The sequence below is a fragment of the Calypte anna genome, chromosome 23 (assembly GCF_003957555.1).
Source record: "Calypte anna isolate BGI_N300 chromosome 23, bCalAnn1_v1.p, whole genome shotgun sequence".
Lineage (NCBI taxonomy): Eukaryota > Metazoa > Chordata > Aves > Apodiformes > Trochilidae > Calypte > Calypte anna.
This window is the reverse complement of record NC_044268.1, coordinates 3,835,726-3,858,922: the sequence shown is the minus strand read 5'-3', so window position 1 is coordinate 3,858,922 and position 23,197 is coordinate 3,835,726. Positions and strand designations below refer to the sequence as shown.

General features: G+C 47.9%; 1 protein-coding gene across 1 annotated transcript in view; it reads right to left on the bottom strand.

Moving 5' to 3' along the window:
* CSMD2 (CUB and Sushi multiple domains 2) overlaps window positions 1-23,197 on the bottom strand; it is a 235,890-nt gene that overhangs the window by 67,893 nt on the left and 144,800 nt on the right. Inside the window, 14 exon segments of the mRNA XM_030464359.1 lie at window positions 2,180-2,367; window positions 2,852-2,990; window positions 3,760-3,951; window positions 5,764-5,966; window positions 9,295-9,421; window positions 10,740-10,931; window positions 11,307-11,463; window positions 12,781-12,950; window positions 14,109-14,297; window positions 16,433-16,648; window positions 21,215-21,331; window positions 21,561-21,749; window positions 22,079-22,266; window positions 22,391-22,529. Coding sequence (XP_030320219.1) covers window positions 2,180-2,367; window positions 2,852-2,990; window positions 3,760-3,951; window positions 5,764-5,966; window positions 9,295-9,421; window positions 10,740-10,931; window positions 11,307-11,463; window positions 12,781-12,950; window positions 14,109-14,297; window positions 16,433-16,648; window positions 21,215-21,331; window positions 21,561-21,749; window positions 22,079-22,266; window positions 22,391-22,529 — 2,406 coding nt within the window.

Below are 23,197 nucleotides of genomic sequence, written 5' to 3'. Positions count from 1 at the left end.
CAGATGAAGTGCTGAGGCTGTTTGAAATCCACCTGACACGGGGTAGCTGTGATCCAGCCCCACTCCCAGAGAAGATTCCAGGATCAAGAGGGGATGGACAGATGGCTGCTTTGGGTTCTTCTGCCCCAAACACTACCAAGACCCACTACAAAGGTGATTAAGAGTGTTTGGAACACAGGTGAGCTATGGGGGTAGAGGCTGCAGAACCAAACACAACGAGGTGGTGGAGAGGAGATGGTGCCCTCAAACCCTGCTTGGGATCCCAGGCTGGAGGAGCCCAGGTCCGTTTTTGATTTTCTTCCACACAAGCTTCCCTCCTGCACTTCTTTTCTCCTTCCTCACATTCCCCAAAGTTCTATTTTCTGCCACTTCACAGACTTAAATCCCAGGTTCCTTTTAAATTAATGAGCAAACTTCAAGCCTCATTCTTCTCTCCCAGCAGTTTGGCTTTGTGGGAAGCGTGTAGGCGCGATTAACGCTGTAGGAGTATTTAGGAGAAAAACAGATTTCAAAAGCAACTTAATTTAATGAGATTTCATTTGTTAACTACTTTCTGGCTGCCCAAAAATAAAGGGGGAAAGAAGAAAACCCAAGACTTAATTTTCAGTAGAATTAATTCTAATGAGAGCAGAGAACTTCTAATCTCCTGAATCCTAAGCAGTGCTGATCATCTTTGTCTTATTATTTCATAACTTTCCTGGAGGGAACTTCATCTGATCAGCATAACTAATAGGAACTGCCATTTCATTCTCATTTAACCTCTGGTCAGGTAGATTCAGAAGCAGCATCCACAGACCAGGAGCAGGGTGTAGGAGGGAGAATTGCCCAAGCACACAGAGCAGCAGCCCAGCACCAGTGATCCCCACAGCACCCACAGCTGGGCCAAGGAGACTCACCAGGACTCAAGTGTATGCAAAGCCATGTCCACACTGGTACCCATCCAGTACTCCTAAAGCCATCCATACTTTTTACTCCATGCTGTGAAATAGTCCATGCAGGCCAGAGCAGGATTTAAGAACTATTTATTTCTAGCCCTGTTTTTTTCCCCGAGATTTTTTATCCTTTTCATCATTCTGCAGAAGATCAGTTCATCAGATACAGCTTTTCAGAGCATATTTTTAACTACAGTTTGTAAAAACTCTACTCTTCCACCTACCCTATGCACAAACAAGGCAATCACCCTGCCAAAGCCTTCCTGTTTTTTTCCTCCATCTCCCAGAACACCAGTGCCAGGTCTGTCACTTCTCAGCTTCCTCCAGAAAGAGAGCTAAAAGCACTCAGGGAAAAACCCCAGCCACTGGTTCTGTCTCTCACAACTACAGATGAAGCCACCAAAACCTTTTCCTTCCTCCTCAAGCAAGTAAGAAAGAAAACACTGCTCTAATGGAACACACACCCCTGAACTATTATGTTTCTTTTACTAATTATTAGTGAGTATGTAAAGGGATTCTTTAGAATCCTGAAGTGAAGCTGAGCACCCACCCCCATGCTCCTCTCCTCTTGACACAGACACCCAATCATTTGGTGCACTCCTGAGTGACAGTTTCAGGAATTCAGGCCAAGATCCCATATTGGGTATATGTGTCTGCACCTCCTTTTCTCAGGCAAAGCTGCTCTTGCTGCCAAGAATAAATCTCAAATCCATGGCAATGTAATAACCAGTTAGCAGTTCAGCACACTGGTGCTCTGAAAGCTCCAATCTGCAGTGTAGTGGCATGTTCTGCTCGCTAAGGAGAAGACAGAACTATCAAAAATTCAGTGTGGAGCAAGAAAGATTACACAGAATACATCCTGCACACAAATACATACTTGCTGGGAGTCTTCTTCCAATTGTCTTTAAAGAAAAAACCACAACATGCCAAACTTTTCTTCTCTGTTAACGAAAGCCCAGAAGCAGCCACACCTGACTGATCCTCAGCCACACCACTCCTTTTAAGCTGCTCTTCTTCACCCCAGATCCCTGGCTCTTCTCCCAGCCCCCCATTCCCCTTCCTCTCCAGCTCCCCATTTTCCCTCCCATGTCTCCTAATGAGCTTTCTGGTAGTAAAGCATCCAGTGGGATAACAGCCCCAAGAGAGGTTTTCAGTGCACCTAAACCTTCTCCCATGTGGTTCAGCGAGGGGGTTTTAACCTGGGAGAAAGTGGAGGTGCAATCCCAGGTGTTTGGGGCAGCTCTTACCTGTGTAGTCAATGACAAACCCGGAGTTGCTGACCGAGGCATCGCTCCGGAATGCCAGGAAGAGGCTGTTGCTGCTGCTCTCAATCCTCTCGGGAAGCTGTGAGCCATAAAAGCTTCCAATGAGGGGGCTGAGGGAATCGGGTCCATCGTAGATGTGAAGGAAATCATAGCCAGGCTCCAAACTGAAGCTGCAAAGCCAAAAGCAGAGCACTTGAAGGATGAGCACGCTCCAGAGCAGCCCCTGGAGAGCAAGACATTCTTGGTACAGGCACAGAGACTGCTCCTGCCCCAAACCAGCTCCTCAGCCAGGCAGAGACATTTCTTTCTGTTCCACCCATAAGTAATCAAGGGCTGGTGGTATCATCAAGAGCACAAAGGCACAAGCCAGGGGAGCTGCAGGAGCCTCCTGTGCTGCACCAGCTACGTGGTTATGTTCTGTAGAACCACGTGTCCATCAAAGAGGAGCTGCAGCTGACAGACGTGCATCTTCTCCCAGAATAAGGCAACATCTGGGAACAGACACCCAAGGGCTACAGAACAGTCCCACCAGACTGGATTTGCTTTGGTTCCTCCAGACAGGACCTGCACCCAGCTCACCCAGCACCAGGACCACCTCTCCCCATCCTCAGGGGCAGCCAGGGAAGTGGGAGCAAAGAGCTCTGGGGTACTTACACATTGAAGACCAGGGCAATGACAAAGTCAGGAGAGACTGTCAGCTTCCAGTCACACTCCTTCCCTGGTGGGTAGGGCTCTGGGTACTGCGGGGACAGGATCACCCCTGCTGGACCTGTCAAGATGCCTCCACAGGGAGCTGGAAGGCAATCAAGCAAATGGATGAGGCTTTGCCTTGGAGAAAGGTAAAAAATAGTAGGTAAGGTACAGGAAGGGAGAGATGTATGAAGAGATAAGGGACAGAGAGGCATCTCACAAGGCTGGCTGACAGGCAGAGGTGTTACAAGAGCTTTTTACAGGGTGCATGCACAGACTGATTTTTGGAAGGTCTTCAACACCCTCTGATTTCTTTGAAAATCCTACCCATAATTACCAAAGGGTTTAAACCAGAAATCAATCTAGTTTCTAGCTGCTTGGAGTTGGGTCGGGATGCAGACTTCAAATAGCCCAAACCTCTGGGGGCTGCTTCAGCCGAGGTTCCAGCACAGACAACATTGCACAGAAGTTGTACAACAAGAACATGAATATACCTTTGAACTGCTAAATACAAACATAAAATCCAAGGCCCAAATTTCACCCCATTTTCCAATTCAGCTCTGATTATTCAGCCTCTTACATAGTTTCTATAAACCTGGTATCACTTGGCCACTGATTATCCCTCCAAATCCTTTGTCACTAAATAGAGGGAAAGAGTAAGACATTGCCTTCAGCTTTCTCACAGAGCTTATCACTCCTAAAACAGGATTTCCAGGCTTCTGTTAAAAAAGGACCCAACCCAGTATCTCCAAGTCAAACTGCACCTGACTCATGGGAATTCATCCCACACCACCAGGCAGGACTCAGCCCCTTCCTGCAGTGGAACAGGACAGGGAAGTCAATGCAAAGGAAGGATGGATGTGTAGTCCTACCTGTGCAGGAGGGAGGGTCTGGCTGCCAGAAAAACCTGTTCTCAATCTGCACACAAGTGATTTTGGCCTCCCCTTGCAGAGTGTACCCTGGGTTACACTGGAAGACGATGGAGTCTCCTGCCTCTTTGCTGTCACCACTCCGGCTCCCGTTCTGGGGAATTCCTGGGTCATTGCAGGAAGTGGCAGTAGAAACTGAAGAGTATTGAAAATATATATTTAATATATATATTCATATTTAATGCAGCCTTACAGTACAGACTGTACTTAGACCCTGCCCCTGAACACTAAGCCAGGTAATGACTTCATTCTCCATCTCTGCTCCTTCAGCAGACCTTAAAGTCACCACATACTCAAAACCTGAATTTTCCTTTGCACTGAGCATCTGCCACTCCAGCTGGGAAAAGCTCTGGGGAACAGCAAGTTCAAGTGCACTACACAGAGTGCAAGCCTGATGAATAATTGTGCACATGCATGTTTACTTAAGAAGCCCAGACATCCGCTGATCTTACATGGCATTTTTATGGAATTCTGTGTCAAGACACATGCTGAAAAATAAAAATCCACCAGTGCTTTTCACTTTCCCCGAGTGGCAGGAGCAACTTAGTCTTTAGCCCTGTGAAGCATCAAGCCTGACCTTTTAGAGATGCATTTGCTTCCCTCCCAGTCTCACGGCCTCATCCCTCTGAGGCAGGAGGTGACCCCTCAGCTCCTGCTCAGCTGCACTCCTGACACAGCTCAAGGTCTTGTCAACACTACAACTGCTTAACAGGACGGGAGGTCCTGGAGTAATAGAAGTTTTGCAAGCTTATATATATATATCATTAAAGTTCACAAGATCCCAAACTGTGTACTTCTGAGCTTAGGTCTGACTACTCAGTCACACCTTGTGAACAAAGGCTTTGAGCAGAAGCATTCAATAAAGACCAGCTCCATATCAGGCAGAGGAGCAGAGCTTATTTCCTGCTCAGCTGATGAGAGTCTATTACACCTAGGCAGTTTAGAGCAAGCTTTTCTTCAAAGAGCCAGAGGAAATCCCTTGCTCTCTGTGCCACTAAAGATAAGCAAGTCAGCAGCACCTTCTGGTCCTTCCTGGCAGACTGAGACACAAGTCTGGCAAAGAAAGAATAAAGCAGAGCTGTGCTTGGTGACACAAAGTGATCTTGGTCATCCCAGAAGGCCTTGTAACCAACTTCCCAAAGAGCTGGCCTGATCTCCTGGCCATGCCAGACAACCCAACAGAAAAATATGGGCAAAAGCTTGGGAGAGACAGAATGATTTCTGATGTTTGGGTGTGTCTGAGTCCCAAGACAGTCATGTGTCATTCACCCAAACCCCCTTGTTTAATACCATCCCCAAGATAGGCACCTGCCAGGTGTTTATTGGGCATGCCAGTGAAGGTTCTGCATCCTGGCAATCTCTGGGAGGCTGCTGAAACCTTCCCCTCATGTAGCTGAAGTGAATGGGTTTGCAAGGCTGAGCCTCGGGTACCAGCTGGCAGGGTGAGGCACGGACAGATTGCAGTGACATCCCATGCCCTGCTGCTGAGAGCACTGACATCCCTACAGCCAACAGAGCCTTTTGTGATCTGTGTCTCAGGGGGTCCAATTGAAGCATTCTTGGTTTCCAGAGACTGCTGAACAACTGCTCCCAGACAGCCTGGGGAAGCTGCCTGCAGACTGCTGTCTCTAAAGGACCCAGGGAGATGTGGTGGAAAATATCTGGAATGCCTTCTTATCTGTTCCCCAATGGACTCTGCCCCTCACTACCAAGCTCACCAGGGGGACTGCAGCAGAGGGGAGCACAGAATTCACCTGCAAGGACAAAATCCATGGATTTTTCCATCTCCAAATGCAGCAGAGCAAAATGGCTGTAAGCCCACACAGCTCCTGCTACCCTGATCACTACAATGTCATTTCCCCACCATCAGAATTTGTAGAATTACTGGAAACAACTTGCCAGCGAGTTCAGGTTTGGGTAATGCTGAGGAAGCAATGTAAATCCTACCTGAAAACTGAACAGCAAAGCCCTGCTTGCTTGTGAAGAAGTCAGTGTTGAACTGAAGGATGACAGAGTTGAAGGTGCTGTGGACATCACCAGGTAAGCTGGACCCACTCATCTCCTTTAGGAGGATGCCATTCTCCACTGGCCCATCCCAGATCCTCAGCACATCGTGGAACTCCTCAGTGTGGAAAACCATGAAATGGAGCCTGTGTGGCAAAAGGAACTGGAGGTCAGACCATAAACTCATCTCTGCCTTTTGTCCTGAAAGGATTAAAAACAACAATGAGAAAAATTCCCCATGGAAATCCAAGGTGACAGGAGTGACCACCAAGAGGAAATTGAGTCCAGAGCCTGCACCAGCGATGGACCTAAGGGGATGGGAGAAGGCCACAGGTTCCCTCCATGCCCAGGAGAGGTCTGGTGGCACTCTGGGTCAGGACCAACTTTGTCCCAACATCAAGCCCCGGTGGGATGCTCCCTGAGCTGGGCAGACATCACAGTCCCCATCAAACCAACCTCTGCTGTGGAAGGATCTGGACTTGGGCTCTGCAAGGAGCCTTGGGATCTTCCAGGCTCAGAAGCCCCATCTAAGCACAAGACACTCTCTTTATTACTGTTACCCCAGGGGAGTTATCAACTAAAGGTTGCCATACATCAGGGTTCAGTCCCTTTCACTCCTGCACTTAAAATGCCAACTAGAAGGAAGTATTTAATTGCCTCTGGTTTTCATTGCCACATTATCACTGGGGGAAATGCCACTGAGACAATGAGCTGAGGCTGACAGGGGGAAACCAGAGGCATGCCAGCTTGAAATGGGGACAGAAATCTATAAACTGCACTGAGGAAAACCTGCAAAAAATAAAACAATCAGGTACTGTGCTTAAAAACCCTGACAGCCCATGGAGGAAAACAAGGAAGCATTCGCTTGGCTGCTTTCCCATTTATCCAGGGCAAACATAAATAAATCAGCTAGAACCATAAAAGAGGGGGGAAAAAACCCAAACCACTGCAATATAGTCAGCAACAAAATGATGTTCACAGAATCTGACAGAAACCAGAAGAGCTGATTCATAAATCTGCCTACTAAAGACCTTGAGCGAAGAGGAAAAAAATCTCAACTCGAGGAAAAGAAGAATGGATCAGAGCAGAGCAGTTCTCCACGGGTGCATTGGCCTGATTACATTTGCTCTCTGGCTAACTGGTCCTAGTTTGCCAAAACTGTCAAAGGAAACTCGTGCTGAAGACCTCAGAAATGGGGAGACACAGGCAGAGAGTGACCTGGGGTGAGGGGACACCCTGGATCTGCCACCACCACTCCCCACGGGACCTGAGCTGCCCACAGCAGCTCCCTGCCCTCATTTATTTTTAAGAAACAACTTCCAGGTTGGGCTTCACCACCAGGTGAAAGCTTCCAGGTGATAACCAAAGGGGCAAGGCACAGGTTGTCCAACACCACTTGGTTAAGGAGTCTACTGGGATAGCTGGTTTTATTAAGAAGACTGGTGTGCTCTGGAGCAGATCAATCTATACAACATCTGTAACCAAAAAGCATGATTTTTCTGTCAGCCTGAGTCTGTTCCCAGCAGGGCTTCAGATCAGACAAGACAGAGACACTGGTTTAGCAGACAATGGAGAGGATGAGTTTCATTCCTGCACTCTGATGAGCCCAATTACATGCATGAAAATGCAGCAAACATCAAATTACGAGTTTTGGAGATGCATAAGAACTGTATGTGAGAGAGGGAAAGTTCTCCCAGCTTAGCAAGGAGCAGAGAGGAGGAGAGACCAGCTCTGGACTGACAATCTGCATCACCTTTGCTGGGCCACTTACCCCAGCTTTGGAAAGCCCTCCCCACCCTGACTGACCAACCTGAGGCTTTTTCTGCCAATGTTTCCCATCCAAACTCTGCCTGCCCCAGCTTGACTCTGCTGGGCTTCCACCTGGAGCTAAACTTGAGCTGCTGGACCCACGGGTACATCTTGGTTCTGGTCCTGGTCCTGCAGCACCAACGCTGCAGGTCTGGGGCACCAGGACTGGTTTCCAGAGCTGCCCACTCTCTCCCTCCAGCACAGAAATCTCCAAGGAAGCAAATTGGGACATCTCTATATTCTCACTTCTGGATAAGATAGTGAAAAATGAGCCTGTCAGTCCAGCACCACCCATCAGAGCAGGATCAGACCCATCAGTGAACTCTGATGACACCGAGGTCCCAGCCCCATGGGAACACACCACAGCCACTTCTCATCGTGCATCCCCTGCTCACTGCTGGGCAAGCAGGACTCAAAGACAAGTTTCATTCATTTCCCAGTAGTTCCCAACTTTTCCTTTCTCTTCCCTGAGTCTCACAGGTAGGTGAAGTCATCTGAGTTGGGATGTGATGTGTGTGTGCACGTGTGTGATTGCACATGCACAAAATTAATCCCCTCTCTGAAAGTGCAACCCATCAGCTTCCCTGGCAATGATGTACAGGCTAATTTATCTATCTTCCTCTCCTTCCACTCATTCTGTGCAGATACAGCTTTATTCAAAAAGCTCTGGTGATTAATTTTAATGTAAGTTATAAATGAGAGCTTTATACAATTGTATCATGCGTGAAGAGGATTATTTTTCCAATGGATTACCATAAAAATGAAGTTACTGAAAATGTGCTCTCTCAACTACCCAGAGATCATCTGTTCTGTTTCAGCTGCCAAATAAAGGGACAGAAGGTGGTAGCTTTCAGCCCTGGTGGAAGGAGGGGTCCCCAAGGTGTGTCACCACCATGCAGCATCTTCCAACCTCCCAAGCCTCCAGCTCTGACTCTTACAGAACCAGACAGAGCTTCTGTGACTGGAGGTCACCTGCTGAAGGAGGCTCTGGGTGAGCCAGACTGTTACACTGTTTGGGGGGGGAAGAAGAGAAGGTCTCTCTTGTCTACTTTATCCTACAAAAGTCTTCAGAATCTTTTACAGGAGAATGAAGAAGAAAAAAAAAAAAAAAAGACTTCAACTGGAAGATGCCTGTGCAGGAATTAGGCTGCATTGGCTCTGCTCCTCCTCTGGCATTGACACCAGGAGCCATCCATGACTGAGCCATACCAAAGAGCACAGCTCATGGGGAGAATTTCTGCATTAAGTAAAAATGAAAATACCACCCCAATTCTACCTCCAGAATAAATCCATTGACTAGAAGCACCATTGAGAGGTAAGAGGTGCAAACCACTTGCATCACACAGGCACGTAGAAGCTCTCAGATGTTATTTTAATAAAGTTAATATCACAGGAAGCAACAGAAAATCATCTGGTTCCAGCACTCCCTGCACAAGAGCTGCCACAGGCACAGGCCACAAAGGGCTAAAAAGCTTCAGAGAAAGAAGTGGTGCCAATTCTGTCCATCCTGGCAAGGAGATAAACCCAGCATTTGTTCCTTCAGCTGGGACTCTCAGAGTGACAGGGCAGTCTCTCCACTTGCCTTATACAGTTATTGATCTGTGTCTGGAAAAATAAGCTGTACGTGGGAAGGAAACCAAGCTACAATAACCTGGCCCAACTCACCCGATTGTGCAGCCAGCTTCTGCCTCTATTGTCCAAATACAATTCAGATTATGATCATAGGGTGTTGGGTAGCCAGGAGACAGGATCCGGCCCGATGTCTCTCCTTTGATTGTACCCCCACACTCAGCTGAAAGAAACATATGGGTTAGTGAGAAGATTCCTGACATGGGAGGGTTCTTACTTGGCAACAATGCAAATCTCATCCTACGAATACAACAGGGAGTATTTCTTGCCATTTAAAGAGATTCTTAAAGCCTACAAAACAAAGAGAGAGTGGTTTAATTCAGCTCAGAGACTGGGTTATCAGAATAACTCTGCACTCCTGTGCACATCCCTAGCACCTGGAATGCTGGCAAAGCTCCTCTCCACCTTTTTAACTTTGTAGTGGATAAAGGCAGAGCCTGCCAGCACCCTGCTTTACCCAGTCCACACACATGGGGTGAAAAGAGCAGAAAGTCTGAAGGATTCATCAGTGTGATAAATGCAGAAGCCAACATAGGTGTGTCTGCAAAACCAACCTCAAAAGAATGAGGATTTTGATTATATTTTCATACCATATCCATTCTAACCCTCTAAGTTTCCACATGCTCACACTGACATGGCCATTCATATGTAAGATCCACGTAGTAAATAAGGTAAGGGTTAAGAAGATGCATAAATCACTGAAATTCGTCTTTTTAGCTCAATAATCGAGGCCACAATTCAGCAGAGAGTTTCTGCATAAAAATGGTCCTAACTCATGGGGGAGCACACAGAGTGTCTGTGTCCCAGCACACCACTGAGAAACCAGGGATGGAGCCTGCTGGCTGCCAGAGATCTCAGAGGAATACATCTGTAGGAACCTCACCATGTCCTGGAAACATCACCTAATTATAGAGCTGTTAAGGAAAAGTCCAACAGCACTTCACTGAGATACACAAAACTTAACAGCAGAACTTTCCCAGCAAGAAGATATCCTTCTGCAGAGCTGCAGGTAGAAGGGAACTCAGGACTTAGCTATGAAAAGACTCAGGGAATTAAAATGTTTGAGACACTGGGATCAGGTGTCCTGTAGCTCCCCAATAAACACGAATTGTCAAATCCCTGGACACATGTTGATTGCTGCCATTATCAGAAAGTGCCACTCTGTTTAATACATTGGAGTGAAAGGACAAGGGCTGCAAAAGCAGAAGCCTTCTTCCAGTGAGAAACCTTGTCAAATCCATGCTCGGAGCACTGTGTTTCATGTTGAGCCTGCTTGTAGGAGCTTTGAAGAGATCAGTGCTCTCCATCTGAAGCTGCTTTGTGCAGTCCCCTTATCACGGCCTTTACTAATGCCTTTGGGTGCAATCAGCATCAGAGTGAACATCCCAGGGATCAGCAGAGGAGGAAGAAAGGGTGCTCAGCGTGATGCCCACGAGCAAAGTACTTACTCGAGGATGCTTTAAAAGCCAGAGCTGTCTCACCTACACAGGTTGGCAGGGGCTGATCCCAAGCTCTCCTCTCCCCCGTCAGGCACACCAGCACCCGGCTGCCCCGCAGGGTGTAGCCAGGGTCACAGCTAAAGGACACAGAGCTGCCAGCAAAGTGTCCCTCATCGTGGACCTTGTAGCCAAACTGTGGGATGCCAGGGTCCTCGCATTTGATGAGCTCAAAACCTGGAGTGGGAGGAAGAGCATCTGTTCTCAACAGGTATTTAGCAGCCAGGAGATATTAGCAGAGGATCACGCTACTATTTCCTTCTTAAAATCATTTGCTGGACAGAAAAAAACAACCCACCAGATTGAAAATTAGTATTTTTCTAATTGATATTTGAATGAGATCCCAGAAATCTGGTATCTCAGCTTGGATCCAAAGTTTCTGAATCAGCAGCACCTCATTCACAAGAGCTTTGCCAGCATCATCATCTCCCCCACTTCAAACCCAACGGCGAGATCTTTACAGAAAGGACCATTTCCTCTGGTGCTGCTGCTGTAACATGGAAACAGACCTCAGGCTCCCACCTGTCAAGAGCACCTGGGCCTAGGACTTACTAGAGAACTGCAGCTCAAAGCCTTTACTGGTGTTCTCACTGTTGGTGATGAACTCGAGCCACATGGTGCTGGAAGTGCTGTTGATGCTGGTGCTCAGCATCTCGGAGCGGCTGAAGGAGCCCAGGAGGCGAGCAGAGCTATTGCTGCCATCATAGACCTGGGAGGAACAAGAAACACAAGCTAGAAACCAGATTGAGCTTGCTACTTCAGGGACCAAATCACCCATGAGTGCAAACAGGGGCAGCTCCTTTGCAGCCAGGGAAATTACCCTTTGATGGGACTGAGGAGCAGGACTCACACCCTGTAGCATCCACACCCTTCTCCTTCCACCTGAGCTCACACTGCACCCACCTGGGTTTTCTGAGCTAAGCTCTTCCCAAAGATGCAGCACAGCTACTGAGAGAAAGAATTTCTCCCTACAGCAAGTGACAAATGAGCCTTGATCCCACTATTATTTAAGAAAACCACATTTATTTTTTTCCTCCTTCTCTTAGATAACATGAATCTCTATGGGGATAAAGAGCAACTTCTCACTTGTGGAGATTGATTGTAACTTTCCCCAAGAGAAGATGAGAAGTTGATGACAAACCTATTGAAAGAATATAATTTCTTTTACAGTGAGTATATTCCTTGCATTAGCTGCAAATCCCTCTCTCTTCCCAGTTATTTGTGAGCTGAAAATATGTGGATTACACCTACCTTGCAGTGCCGAAGTATGGCACTTAAATAAGGAGAGAGTTCTCTGGGAAGATGGCTTAGCACATCAACACACATCATACAGTATTAATGCCTCCTGCAAAATCATTTCTTTGTGGTTAATAGAAACTCAGCCTGGATTTGTCTCTTTCTACATAGAGTCCTGGAACTTGTAAACACAGATTAATCCAAGATTGAGTATGGGAGTGCTGAAGAGCTTGGGTCTGGAGTTCTGCATCTAAAATAAACCCCTTTTTGAGACAAATCAGCGCTGATTCTTGAAAAACACAGCAATACTGACAAGAACCTCACACTGCCTCATGCTCCTGTACAGCTCTGGAGATCAGAACCAAAGTTTAGCTACAAAGGAAGAGCCCCTGGAATTCCAACTCATTTCTAAATCCCAGAGAAACTTCACAGCAGGAAGAGCACTGATCTAGGAAAGACATCTACACCTTCAATAGATACAGGGTTTGCTCATGCATCTGTCTGCAAACTGAAGCCTCAAAGAACCAGGCTGCTGTGCTGTGGACATTCCCTGTTCCCAGTGCTGCTGCCAGAGACTGCTGGGAGCTGCTGTAGTTCAGAGATGTTGATTCCCTGAAATCACACACTACATTTTAGACATACTTTTTTATAAAACACATCTTCATGGGTGGCATTTTCCAGAGGTCAGTCTCAGCTAACTCCACTAAACATTTAGGCCATCACTCCCCTTCCTGATCTCACTCTCCTTAGCAGCACAGTACTGCTCCATCGCTAGAGACAGAAGAATTACCTTGAGGACATCTCCTGCCTCCAGTTCAAAAGTCCTGGCTTTCAGCTGGATCCCCTTTCCTGGCTGGGTCTGGATGGAGTAGATGCACTCATGGTTGTTGTTATAGTTTATTGGATAGTTGGGGGACAGCAGGACACCTTGGGTTCCAGTTACAGATGAGCCACATTCAGCTACACAAAGACACAAAACCAGGTTTTAATGACCACGTGTACCTTGGAGCCACACAACACATGCAGGTGACTCCTCCACAGGTGCTCACTGCTTCCTATGCACGAGGCCTCCATGGTGCACAAAGCTGCTGGAAACCAGCACAGTGCAGGTGCTGCAGAACCACATCAGTCTCCTGTGACCTTAAGGGATAAATCTCCAGTAGCCACCTATCCCCAGGGAGAGCCCAGAGACCCAAGTGTGCAGAGGGGACATCGTGGACAAAGCTGTCACCTTGCCACCAGGGCTCTGTGCAGAGCACCAGGCAGGGAATATTGGGCCATTATTATTAAAACTATTATTAAAACTGATGATTGGAAGGCAGCTGCAGCAGGGAACTCAGAAATGGGAGCCAGCGTGACCACTTAGCAACGATGCCTGGGATCAAGTTTAAAGCTTTCTTACTCTTCTTTTTTTATTTCTATTCCCTTGATTAGTTTTCCCTGCAACCTGATTGTTATTCATGCCCTGAGGAGGCTGCATGTCACAGCAGGATGATGCAACCCTGGGACCAGAGTGCCAAGCAGTGCTGGGAAATGCATCCAGCAGGACAGGGCTCAGCTTCGCTCTCTGCAATGGCCTCAAAGGTCACCAAGAAAGAGCAGGAAAATCTACCAAGCAGGGTGAAAACAGGTAAGAGATCTGCTCTGCAAAAAAACAAAACAAAACAAAACAAAAAAACAAACTTGCAGTGGTTTAGGAGAGGAAGGTAAAAGTGTAAGGTGCAAGAAACCTCTGAAGGACAAGGGAAAGGTAAAAGCCAGAGGGGGCTTTCCAGACACATTCGTACCAACATGGGATCTGCATTGCTTGGCATCACCCACCCAGAAGCAGCTTCTGTGTTCCTGGACTATCAAGCTTCACAGCACTGAGCTTCAATGGGAGGATGTCATCAAACCACCCTGTTTTACAGGAACTGCCCCAAAAGGGACAGCAGCTCTCCCACAGCTCACCACTCACTCACTTGCACAAGGACTTCAAGCTCCCCCCAGTCCCCTCTGCCCCATCCCACACCAACCACCCTGCCAGCTGAAAGCTGCCATCTCCTGGGGGTGCCACCCACTGGGACCATCCAGCACAGGGTAACCAACCAAGCAAAATGAAAGCACATGACCACCTACCAACACACCTTGGCAGAGGAGAACTCCACACACGCCGTCTCCCCCCCAGGCAGGTGATGCGGGCTGCACCCTCCAGTCGGTACCCAGGGAAGCAGGAGAAGGTGAGGACATCCCCCACCCCAAACTGCAGCCCCTTGCGGATGCTGTAGGCTGGAACCTCTGGCTCATCACAGGGCTCCAGGTCATATTCTGCAGGGGACAGACAGACAGACATTGAGAGCAGGGCAGGGGGACACTGTGTACCCCACTCTGCCTGGGGAGGGGACCCCAACCCCTGAACTCCAGGACAACTCCAATGGTTGATCCAGCAGCAGTGAAGCTCTGCAAAGGCAGCATCCCCACAGGATGTGTGTCCTCTCTGAGCTGTGGGGACCAGCTTGGGGCTCACTCTCAAGATGCAGCCTCCAGCCTCTCACCAGGATCACGACTAAAACCAGCTCAAAACACAACAGGTCTGAGTGCCACAACACTCTTGTCAGGCAAACAAGAAAGTGACATCAGTGGTGACTGAACACGAGGAAAATTTTTTCACTCTCCCTCTGGTTTAGGCAAATGAAGATGAATTGATCCGGATGGGATTGCTGCTGCCTCTACATTACTAATCCTGAAAATGAATGAAGGCAGCATCCTGCTTGGGGAATGCCAGGGAGCATTTAAGCTGCTGTTAAATGAAAGGTCATGGAGCACTGTGGCTAATAGCCAAACACACCTTCATCCACTGAACATCCTGAAGTAAAACCTTTTTGGGGGTTATTTTCTGAAAAATAACAGGCCTGCAAAGTACATACAAACATATCTAAAGGAAGCCTGAAATATAACTGACCCTGATTGTCATTTTCCAAGGTAGGAAAGAAGACTCCAGATACACTGGAAATAACTGAGACTATTTTTTTTTTAAGGCAAAAAGCCTTCCAAATGGAATTTAATTGGAAACTTTGACTACTTTCTATGGAGCATCATATGTGAATCCAACCTCAGAGGCCAGAACAAAGGTACAGGAAGCCCCTTCCCTCCGTGCTGCAGGTTTTATCTGCATCTATGGCAACAGCTCTGTCTGTCAAAGGCAACGAGCACATCAGCACCCATCTCCACAGTAAAAAGGGTTATTTCTCTTCCACATCAGCAGGCCAAACTTGCAGCTGTTGCCCCCAGGACTAAAAGGTATGCTGAGATAGAGAAAAGAACAGCACCAGGATGATAAACTTCTGTCCATTAACTGATTTCTCAGGGAAGGGCTTGTCGGGGCAGTCAGGCAGTAAATACTTCATTTTCTGGAATGTGTGCACAGGCAGACACTTCAGTGGTCATTTTTGTAGGGCTTCAGGTTACAAGACTCAGTTAAACACCTTGCACACCTCAGCCAGAGACTGAAATGCAAAGTGATTATTTACAAATGGGAGGATCTGTTCTGCATAGGCAAATGTGTCTGCCTGGGAGCCCCTCTCCAGCAGCACCTACACTGACAGCTTCTGCAAACCTAGAATTGCAAAGAAAACAGCATCTTCTGTATCATAAAGAGCTGGAGCTTGCAGCACCCAGAGCTTCACCAGCACTGGGGGTGAGAAGGGTTCTGCATCCAGCAAATCCTGCAGCCCTTGATGATCCTGCAGCCCTCTCAGCCACTACAGCAGCTCAATTAGAGGAAGCCCAGCAAGAGAAATCCTCCTTCCAGTTCCCCAGCAATGCCAGGGGCTGAGAGAAACCTGGCCTAGGCTGCACATGGCTCGTGTTCCATCCAGGACAGGAGATGAGCATCCAAGTGGAGCAAGGAACCAAAAGAAAAAGAGACCAGAAAAACAAGGGGAGTGCCCGGCTCTGCCTTGCTCCTTATCCAGGAATTCCAGATTGCCCAACGTTGCCTTCCAAAAGATCCCATCTGTCCCAGCTTCCCAAGTTGGAAATGCTGCAACTACTGCAGTGATTTTCCTCTGATAAACAGAGGAGGAAAGAGGGATGCTACACCTCAGGAAAACGCGGGCTAGGGTTAGAGCTGAAACTCTGTCCATAAAACAGAGCAGCAAAGATGACCACATGAGGAAGGAGAAGGCATTAAATATGTTTGTGCTGGGATTTAATTCCAGTGGGTTAGGTCCAGTCATCTATTTGGGCACACAAAACTGCCACATCTGGTGATTTGGGGACTGCAAGAAGAGTATTTTTGGGGACAGAGAGTGGTTCAGTGCTGGAATAATTTTCTAGGGTGACAAGAGGAGTGAGGGATACAAATCACACGTCACAGCAGCAGAAAATGATTCCCAAGGTTTGCAGGAAAAGCGGGGAGAGGAAAGGGAAAGAACGATGTCTTTGCTTACCCCTGTTCTTACCTGAGAAGGTGATGTTGAAGCCCTCATAGGACATGGAGAAGTCTGAGATGAAGCGAATCTGAGCAGAGAAGTTCCCAAAGAGCCCCGCGCTGAAGGGGGCCGGGAGCCGGGAGCCCGTCAGCTGCTGCAGGGGCTGAGCAAAGCTGGTGTTCTCTGTGATGAGGAGGTAGTCATGGCCATTCTCCAAGTGAAAGGTATGAAAGGTGAAGAACACTCCTGCAAGGGGGGGGGGGGGGGGGGGGGGGGGGGGGGGGGAAAGAAATGGCTTCAGCCAGCAGTGGTCATACAGCTGTGTTTCCTCAGCTAGAAGTGGCTCCTAAGCCATCCACGAGCACATCCCAAGAAATGGATGTGTCCCAGCCCTGTCCTGCTGGGAAGGAGCTGCTGCTGGCCCTTCCCTGCTTGTGACCCACTCCCAGGACCTGCTGTCCCTCCCCAAGTGCTTGTGCTGTGTCCCCATACACAGGCAGGGTCTCTCCAGCCATCCCAGCTGGGAAAAGCAAGGAGAATCCTACACTTTTATCTGTGCTACGCTGGCAAAAATAAAACCCACAACAGAAGCAGCTCCAGAAGGAAAAAGCAATCACAGGAAAACTATTCTCACTCTTCTTGCAAATTCAATTTTAAATATTTGAAACATTTCGGTGAGAAGGCAGTGACCTTGCTGCATTTGGAAAGGAACAAGAAAGGAGTAATGGATTACTTAAAATATCCTTCACGCCCACGGACACAAAGTAGTAAGCACTTCAGGCTTTTGCAAGAGCCTCCAGCTAGGTGATTTTTTCATGCTGGAATTCAAACACAATTAGAAACACTTCCTCTCTGGGAAATAATTCCTGCTTTGAAAAACAAACAAAACAAAAAAAGGGCAGTGACAGCTTTCAGAGAGCAAAGCAAGGCAGGATCTTCTGTCAGAAACCCCGTCTCATTCCCTACACAGTCAGCAAGCCAAAGCCATGCCTTGGCATTAGAAAAGCCACTTGGCATTTATTTGGCTTCTTTCCTCCAAAGATCTTCACACACTTCCCAAGCACCAAGGGGAGGCTCCTGAGCCCTGCTGCCACCATCCTGGCTTTTCACTCCTCACCACCCCCCTGAACTCCACACAGAAGTTTGCAGAGCAAAAGGCTCCTCTGTGCAACCAGGATGCTGGGAGCTGCTCTGTATCAGTCCCAGGCTGCTCCCCACCCTCCTGGGATGCTTCACTTAACCCCACAATTAACCCCACAGAGCCCACCAGGATGGGGAGACCCAGGGGCTGCCTTGCTCAGCATTCCAGCTCTTCCAAGGTTCAGCATCCTCTGCTTCAAAGGCTACACAGGGAATCTGTAAATAAGATGAGAGGAATTTCCTCCTCCTTGCTCCCCTTTAGTCTCTGGAGAGCAGGATGACACCAGTCTAGAGACTGATTAAAGCCCTGGAGCATGAGATTTAATATCCATCCCAACAGGTTTTTGTCAGCATCAAATTATAATTTTGAGTATTCCATTTATCTCTGTGTCTATCCAATTTCTTCCTGAAGGCTTACTGGTCACATGTAAGCAGTTTCATTCCAAAGATGAAGGGCAGAGAGGTTGGTAACCAATACAAAGCCTTTCCCATGGAAATCCTTGGATTTGGAAGGAATGGGGCTCATATTCTCTGCCCACCCTCATCCCTGCCAGGCAACTCATTGAACCTTGCCAATCTTCAGTGTCCCAGGCAGCAAGATTTGTGTGATGACCAAAAGAGCCTCAGATCCAGCATTACCTTTCTTATATCCAGGTAAATATTATACAGAGCCTGGCAGAAAAATCATAAAAACCTCTAGCAGTTTCCAAATGTTTATTATTCTTACCAGGAGCACAGCAAACTGGAAATAGGCACAACCTGCTCTGGCCTGAAAACTTGGTGAGATGCAGTGAATACAAAACGTCTCCAGTTTTCCCTCTTTACCAGCTGAGAAGTAATTTATTCCCTGGCCTTTACAAAACCCAGCCTAAGGGACAGAATACCACCCCTCCTCCAAAAGGGAGGGACACAACACAGTCCCCAGAAGTGGGAGGACAATCCTTATTCCAGGAAAAGGAGCCCTTGTCTCCAGGACACAAGGCTGCCCCAGCAGCAGTAGTTATGGGCTGTGTAACTGGAGCCATAATGGCTAATTACAAACTCATCTGAAGGGATTTGTGACCCTGATTAAACCTTTGCTCTGGTCTAAAATTTACTGTGCCACAAAATGCCTCTGCAAATGCAGGTGGTTTCCCTCCCCTGTTCTTTGTTGGAGAAATAACACAACAAATTATAGAGAAAAGAAATCACTTTGAAGTTCCCTGATTAAAAATAACAGTCTCCCTTTAAGCATTTAAATACCTCTGAAATTAAGCCACTTTTAAACTCGAATTGTACAGCTCAGGAGTCCATAAAGTAGATCAGTATCTGCAGATACATAAAAATAATAACTCTAAGAACCAACTTCTTTCACCAGGGGACTCGTGTGCTGGCTGCGTGCAGGATGTTCATAAAGATTTGGAGTGAGAAACTTGGAGCAAACTTTGTGGCAGCTCAGGGAATGGTTTGGGTTGGAAAGGACCTTAAAGATCACTGACTTCCAACCCTCTGCATGGGCAGGGACATCTCCCACCAGCCCAGGTTGCTCCAAGCCCTATCCAGCCTGGCCTGAGACACTGCCAGGGATGGGGCATCCATGTGAATATATTCCCTGCTTGGTAATCCTACTCGCAGCAGAATTGTTAAAGCTTCTGGGTTTAACAAGCACCAAAATTCTGATCACAGAATCACCCAGGGGTCTCCAAGAAGAGGGAACTGAAAGACAAGAACAAAGCACAGAGAGGAGACTCAGCAGTGCTGATCAACCCAGCCCAGACAGGAGCTCAGTCACAGATTTTTTTAAGGGCTGTTCTGTTCCCCAAGGACTAAACTCGTTCCATTTCTGCAGGACTGACTCAGGATCACTGTTCCACTGCTCTTTGCTGAGGGAGGAGAAGAAACGTTGCAGGAATGCTGAGAAGAGGGAGGAGAAGCCTCCAGCACTGCATCTGCAGCATCTCCCTGCAGCCACAGCTGGGCAAGGAGCTCACTCAGAAAGGAAAAATGTTGTTGTAGGGGAAAGGATGTGTGTGTACAAGTGTGTATGAGTCCACAGGCTGCTACCAACACAGCCTGGCACCTACAGACCTTCCAACACACCAAACAAACCCTAATTGGAACATGCTCCTTACATTCTTCTGTACCGAACACTCAGCTGCTTCTATTGGAATCCCATCAGCTTTCCAGCACACCCTGACAGGTAGGAAGAGCTGAAACTCTTGTCAAAGAGGGCTGTAAATTTGCAGTACAACGAGCTGGATTTACAGGGCAGCTCAGAGTTTGATGTCCTCATGTTCATGACTGGCATTTCCAAAGAAGCTCAGAGGCTTCAGCCTGCTCAAGCCAGGACCAGCTTCCCAGAGAGCTCAATATCCATCTTCTAGACTGACCAACACAAGCTGGTGCAAGATGGTCAGGTCCTGAGCTGAATTCTTTGGATGATCCAGAACAGCATCACACTGACCCACTCCAGGGTATGTGTGCTGGTTCCTGCACTATTGAGCTGGCCACAGCAAGAGCTTATACAGGACAAAAAGCCCCTGGAATTCTGTAGACATCCCTCCAGTAGCTGGAAAACACACCCTGTTTTTTCCAGCCCTGCTTAGCCTGGTCAGAAGACTTTCTTCTGATGTTGGCATAAAAGCACAGGGGCCATCAAAGCTGCAGTTTCTGACATGAAAGAGTGAGTTTGTGTGCTGTGCTTAGCTGCAGGATAATGCAGTGTCTCATCAGAGAGCTGAGTCCAAGGCAGAGTGGATTAATGAAGAGTGGATTGCTGCTACTCAACAGAATACTTTTCACAGCATGTGATGGTTCCCTTAATGCACTGTGCTGTTCATTGACAAGTTTATTTGCTGTAATACAAATGGTATTTGCAAAATTGGCTCATGATAGCTCCCGTCGTGCTGATATCTGGTACGAGACAGTTATACAAGAATGCATAAAGTTACATAAAAGGTTTATACCCTTTATGCTTACCCCAGGCAGATACTGACTGGGATCAGGAGAAATTGCCTCCTGCCCCTGCACATAAAAACTTGCTCTCTAATCATCAATGATACGTTTTCTTGAAAATTTCCTCCAAGGCAAAAGATTGGCCTGTGCTGCACAGGCAACTGGACTAAAGAGACCTGCACGTGGGCTCTGAGCTGGCAACGCTCCTGGTGTGGGAATCAGAGCTGCAGAACTAGGACAGAGCTGGGAGCCCGAGTCCTGGCCCATCTCTGGAAGTTATTTACTGCATACTTCCACCTCTGCAGCTGTAAAATGATGCACAGACAGTTATCCAGCACTGCAAGGAAAAAGAAGGCTGAAAGTGCCATCGAGTACCAAACGTTCCTGCAGTGGTGTCAGCAGCAGCTCCCCTCTCCTCCATGGGGCATTTCTAGCCAGACATCAGCTCAACCTTCCAGAGGATTCTGCAGACAATGCCAGGCTCAGGCTCTCAGAGCTGGGGGTCGAGATGGGACCATCTTTCCCTCTTAATCCTTTCCACTTCAAAAGGATTAAGAGATGTGACACCAAAAACCTCTGCATCTTGTTCAGAGACAACGTTTGGGAGGTGGCAAGAACACACGAACAGGAACTGTGTACCCATCACTCCTGAGAGACAAATCCTTGGTTTACACAGGCAACACTTGCCTCCCACTGACCATCCTTCTCCAGCCCATCTCTAAGCTAAAGGTTTCTCACCTTTTCCATGTGATGCTTCTATTGTCCACGTGCAGTTCAAGTTATTTGGATAAAAATCAGGGAACCCTGGGGATAAGATGGTACCACTGGAACCACGAATGTAACCCCCACACAGAGCTGCAAAAGAATAAAAAAAGAAGACAGAATGACAGAATTATAAAATTCTGCTGGAATTCCATCATCAGTTGGAAGGGAGTGCCAAAATAAAGCCTGACCCACCAAAATCAAACAGAACACAGAGATTAAATGTCCCCGTGAGCTTTGCAATCGCTCTCTCGCTTTTGCAGCAGCTCTGCAGGTGAAGCTTTTGCCCTCTCCTGCAGATGTTCCCTCCCCAGCTCCTTACCCTCACAGCTGGGCAGTGGTCGGCTCCACTGGAAGTTGGGCTCACACTCCAGAGCTTCACTGTCACTCAGGGTGTAGCCAGAATCACAGCTGAAGGTCACCAGAGCTCCCACGTAGAAATCGTTCCCGTGGCGCTGGCCGTTCACTGGGATCCCCGGGTCCAAGCAATGGTCTGACTGGAGCTTCACAGCTGTGGCAAACAAACCCACTGGTATCAGAGCGTGTGGTGGCTGCAGAACCTGGGAGAAGCTCAGCTCCTCCTGATTATCCCCAAAGCAGGAGGATGAAACGGGCAGAGGAAACCAACTCTGCCTCCTAAGGTCAGTAATATCCTCTATGTGCTAAAATAAAAGTAAAAAAGACTTCCAACAATCAAGATGGGCAGAAAGTACAAGCTCCAGCAGCTTCCTTGTCTCCAGACACCATAATGTGCTGAGCATGGGGCACAGTGGGTGAGCCCAAGGGGCTGTGAGCTGCAGCAGAGCACATCACATCACTGGAGCAGGAACCCACACTTACTTTCGTATCGGATCTGAAAGCCTATGTCTGAGTGGCTCTTGTCAGTGGTGAAGAGGAGGTAGAGGTAGTTGCTGGTGCTGATGAGGAACTGGGGCACCTGAGTCCCATCGTAGACCCCGATAAGAGGGGAGGAGTAGGACCTCCCGTCCCGCACCTCCAGGGTGTCGTAATTCACCTCTGTCTTGAACCTGCAAGGGACAGAAGATGACATCTGTGAAATAAAACAGCCTGGGTGCTTTTCAACTCAGCACCCCCGGAACCACCGGAAAAATAACATAAAGAGGAAACTTTTGGGATGTGCAGGGGGAGCACCTGTCAAAGGTGATCTTGATGGGGTAGCCGGGCTGAGCCTCTATGACCCACGCACAGCTCAGGGAGTCCTTGTAGAAGCCAGGCCAGCCAGGGGACAGGATGGTGCCACTGGGTGATGTCAGGTGGCCCCCACAGGGTGCTGGGGACAAGGAAAATGAGACATTTCAGGTAAGAGCATCATGGAAGTGCTATCAGATACATAACCCTCCCTGCCAGGCAGCACTGTCCTGCTGTGGGAAAGTTTTCATGCTTTGCTGTTTCACAGGTTAAAAGCAAACAGAACCAGGTGAAATAACAACAGTGGTGGGTAAGGAGCTGCCTTTTAGCTTCAACTGAAGATGTAGCAGCCTTATTCTGTGTCTGTGGGAGTCAGCAACCCAAGCTTGTACAGCAGCTCTAAGGGGACAGAGCATGATAATAATTATTAGATACAAAACCAGGGACAACTGCAAGGTCAGTTTGCATTTCAGGAGCTGCAGGTGCCAGAAAATCTTTCCTAGCTGTGGTAATTGAGTCATGCCTTTTCCTGCACAAGGGATGTCACAAGACTGTGGCATTTATTCCACACTGTGGTCCCTTGTGCCATCAGCAGAAGCTAAAGGCACATTATTACCTTTTCTGGAAAAAGGAAATTGGATCTAATGGACCAGAGGTAGAAAATCCAACAGCTCTAAATAACTGCAATGTATTGTCCTTTAGAAACCAAACAGGATGGAAAAGTCTGTCTGTCCTGTGAGGTTGTGCTTCCCCTGCTCAGCATTTTGCAGGAGTCAGCACCCAGGTTCTTCTTCATCTCCCAACAAGTCA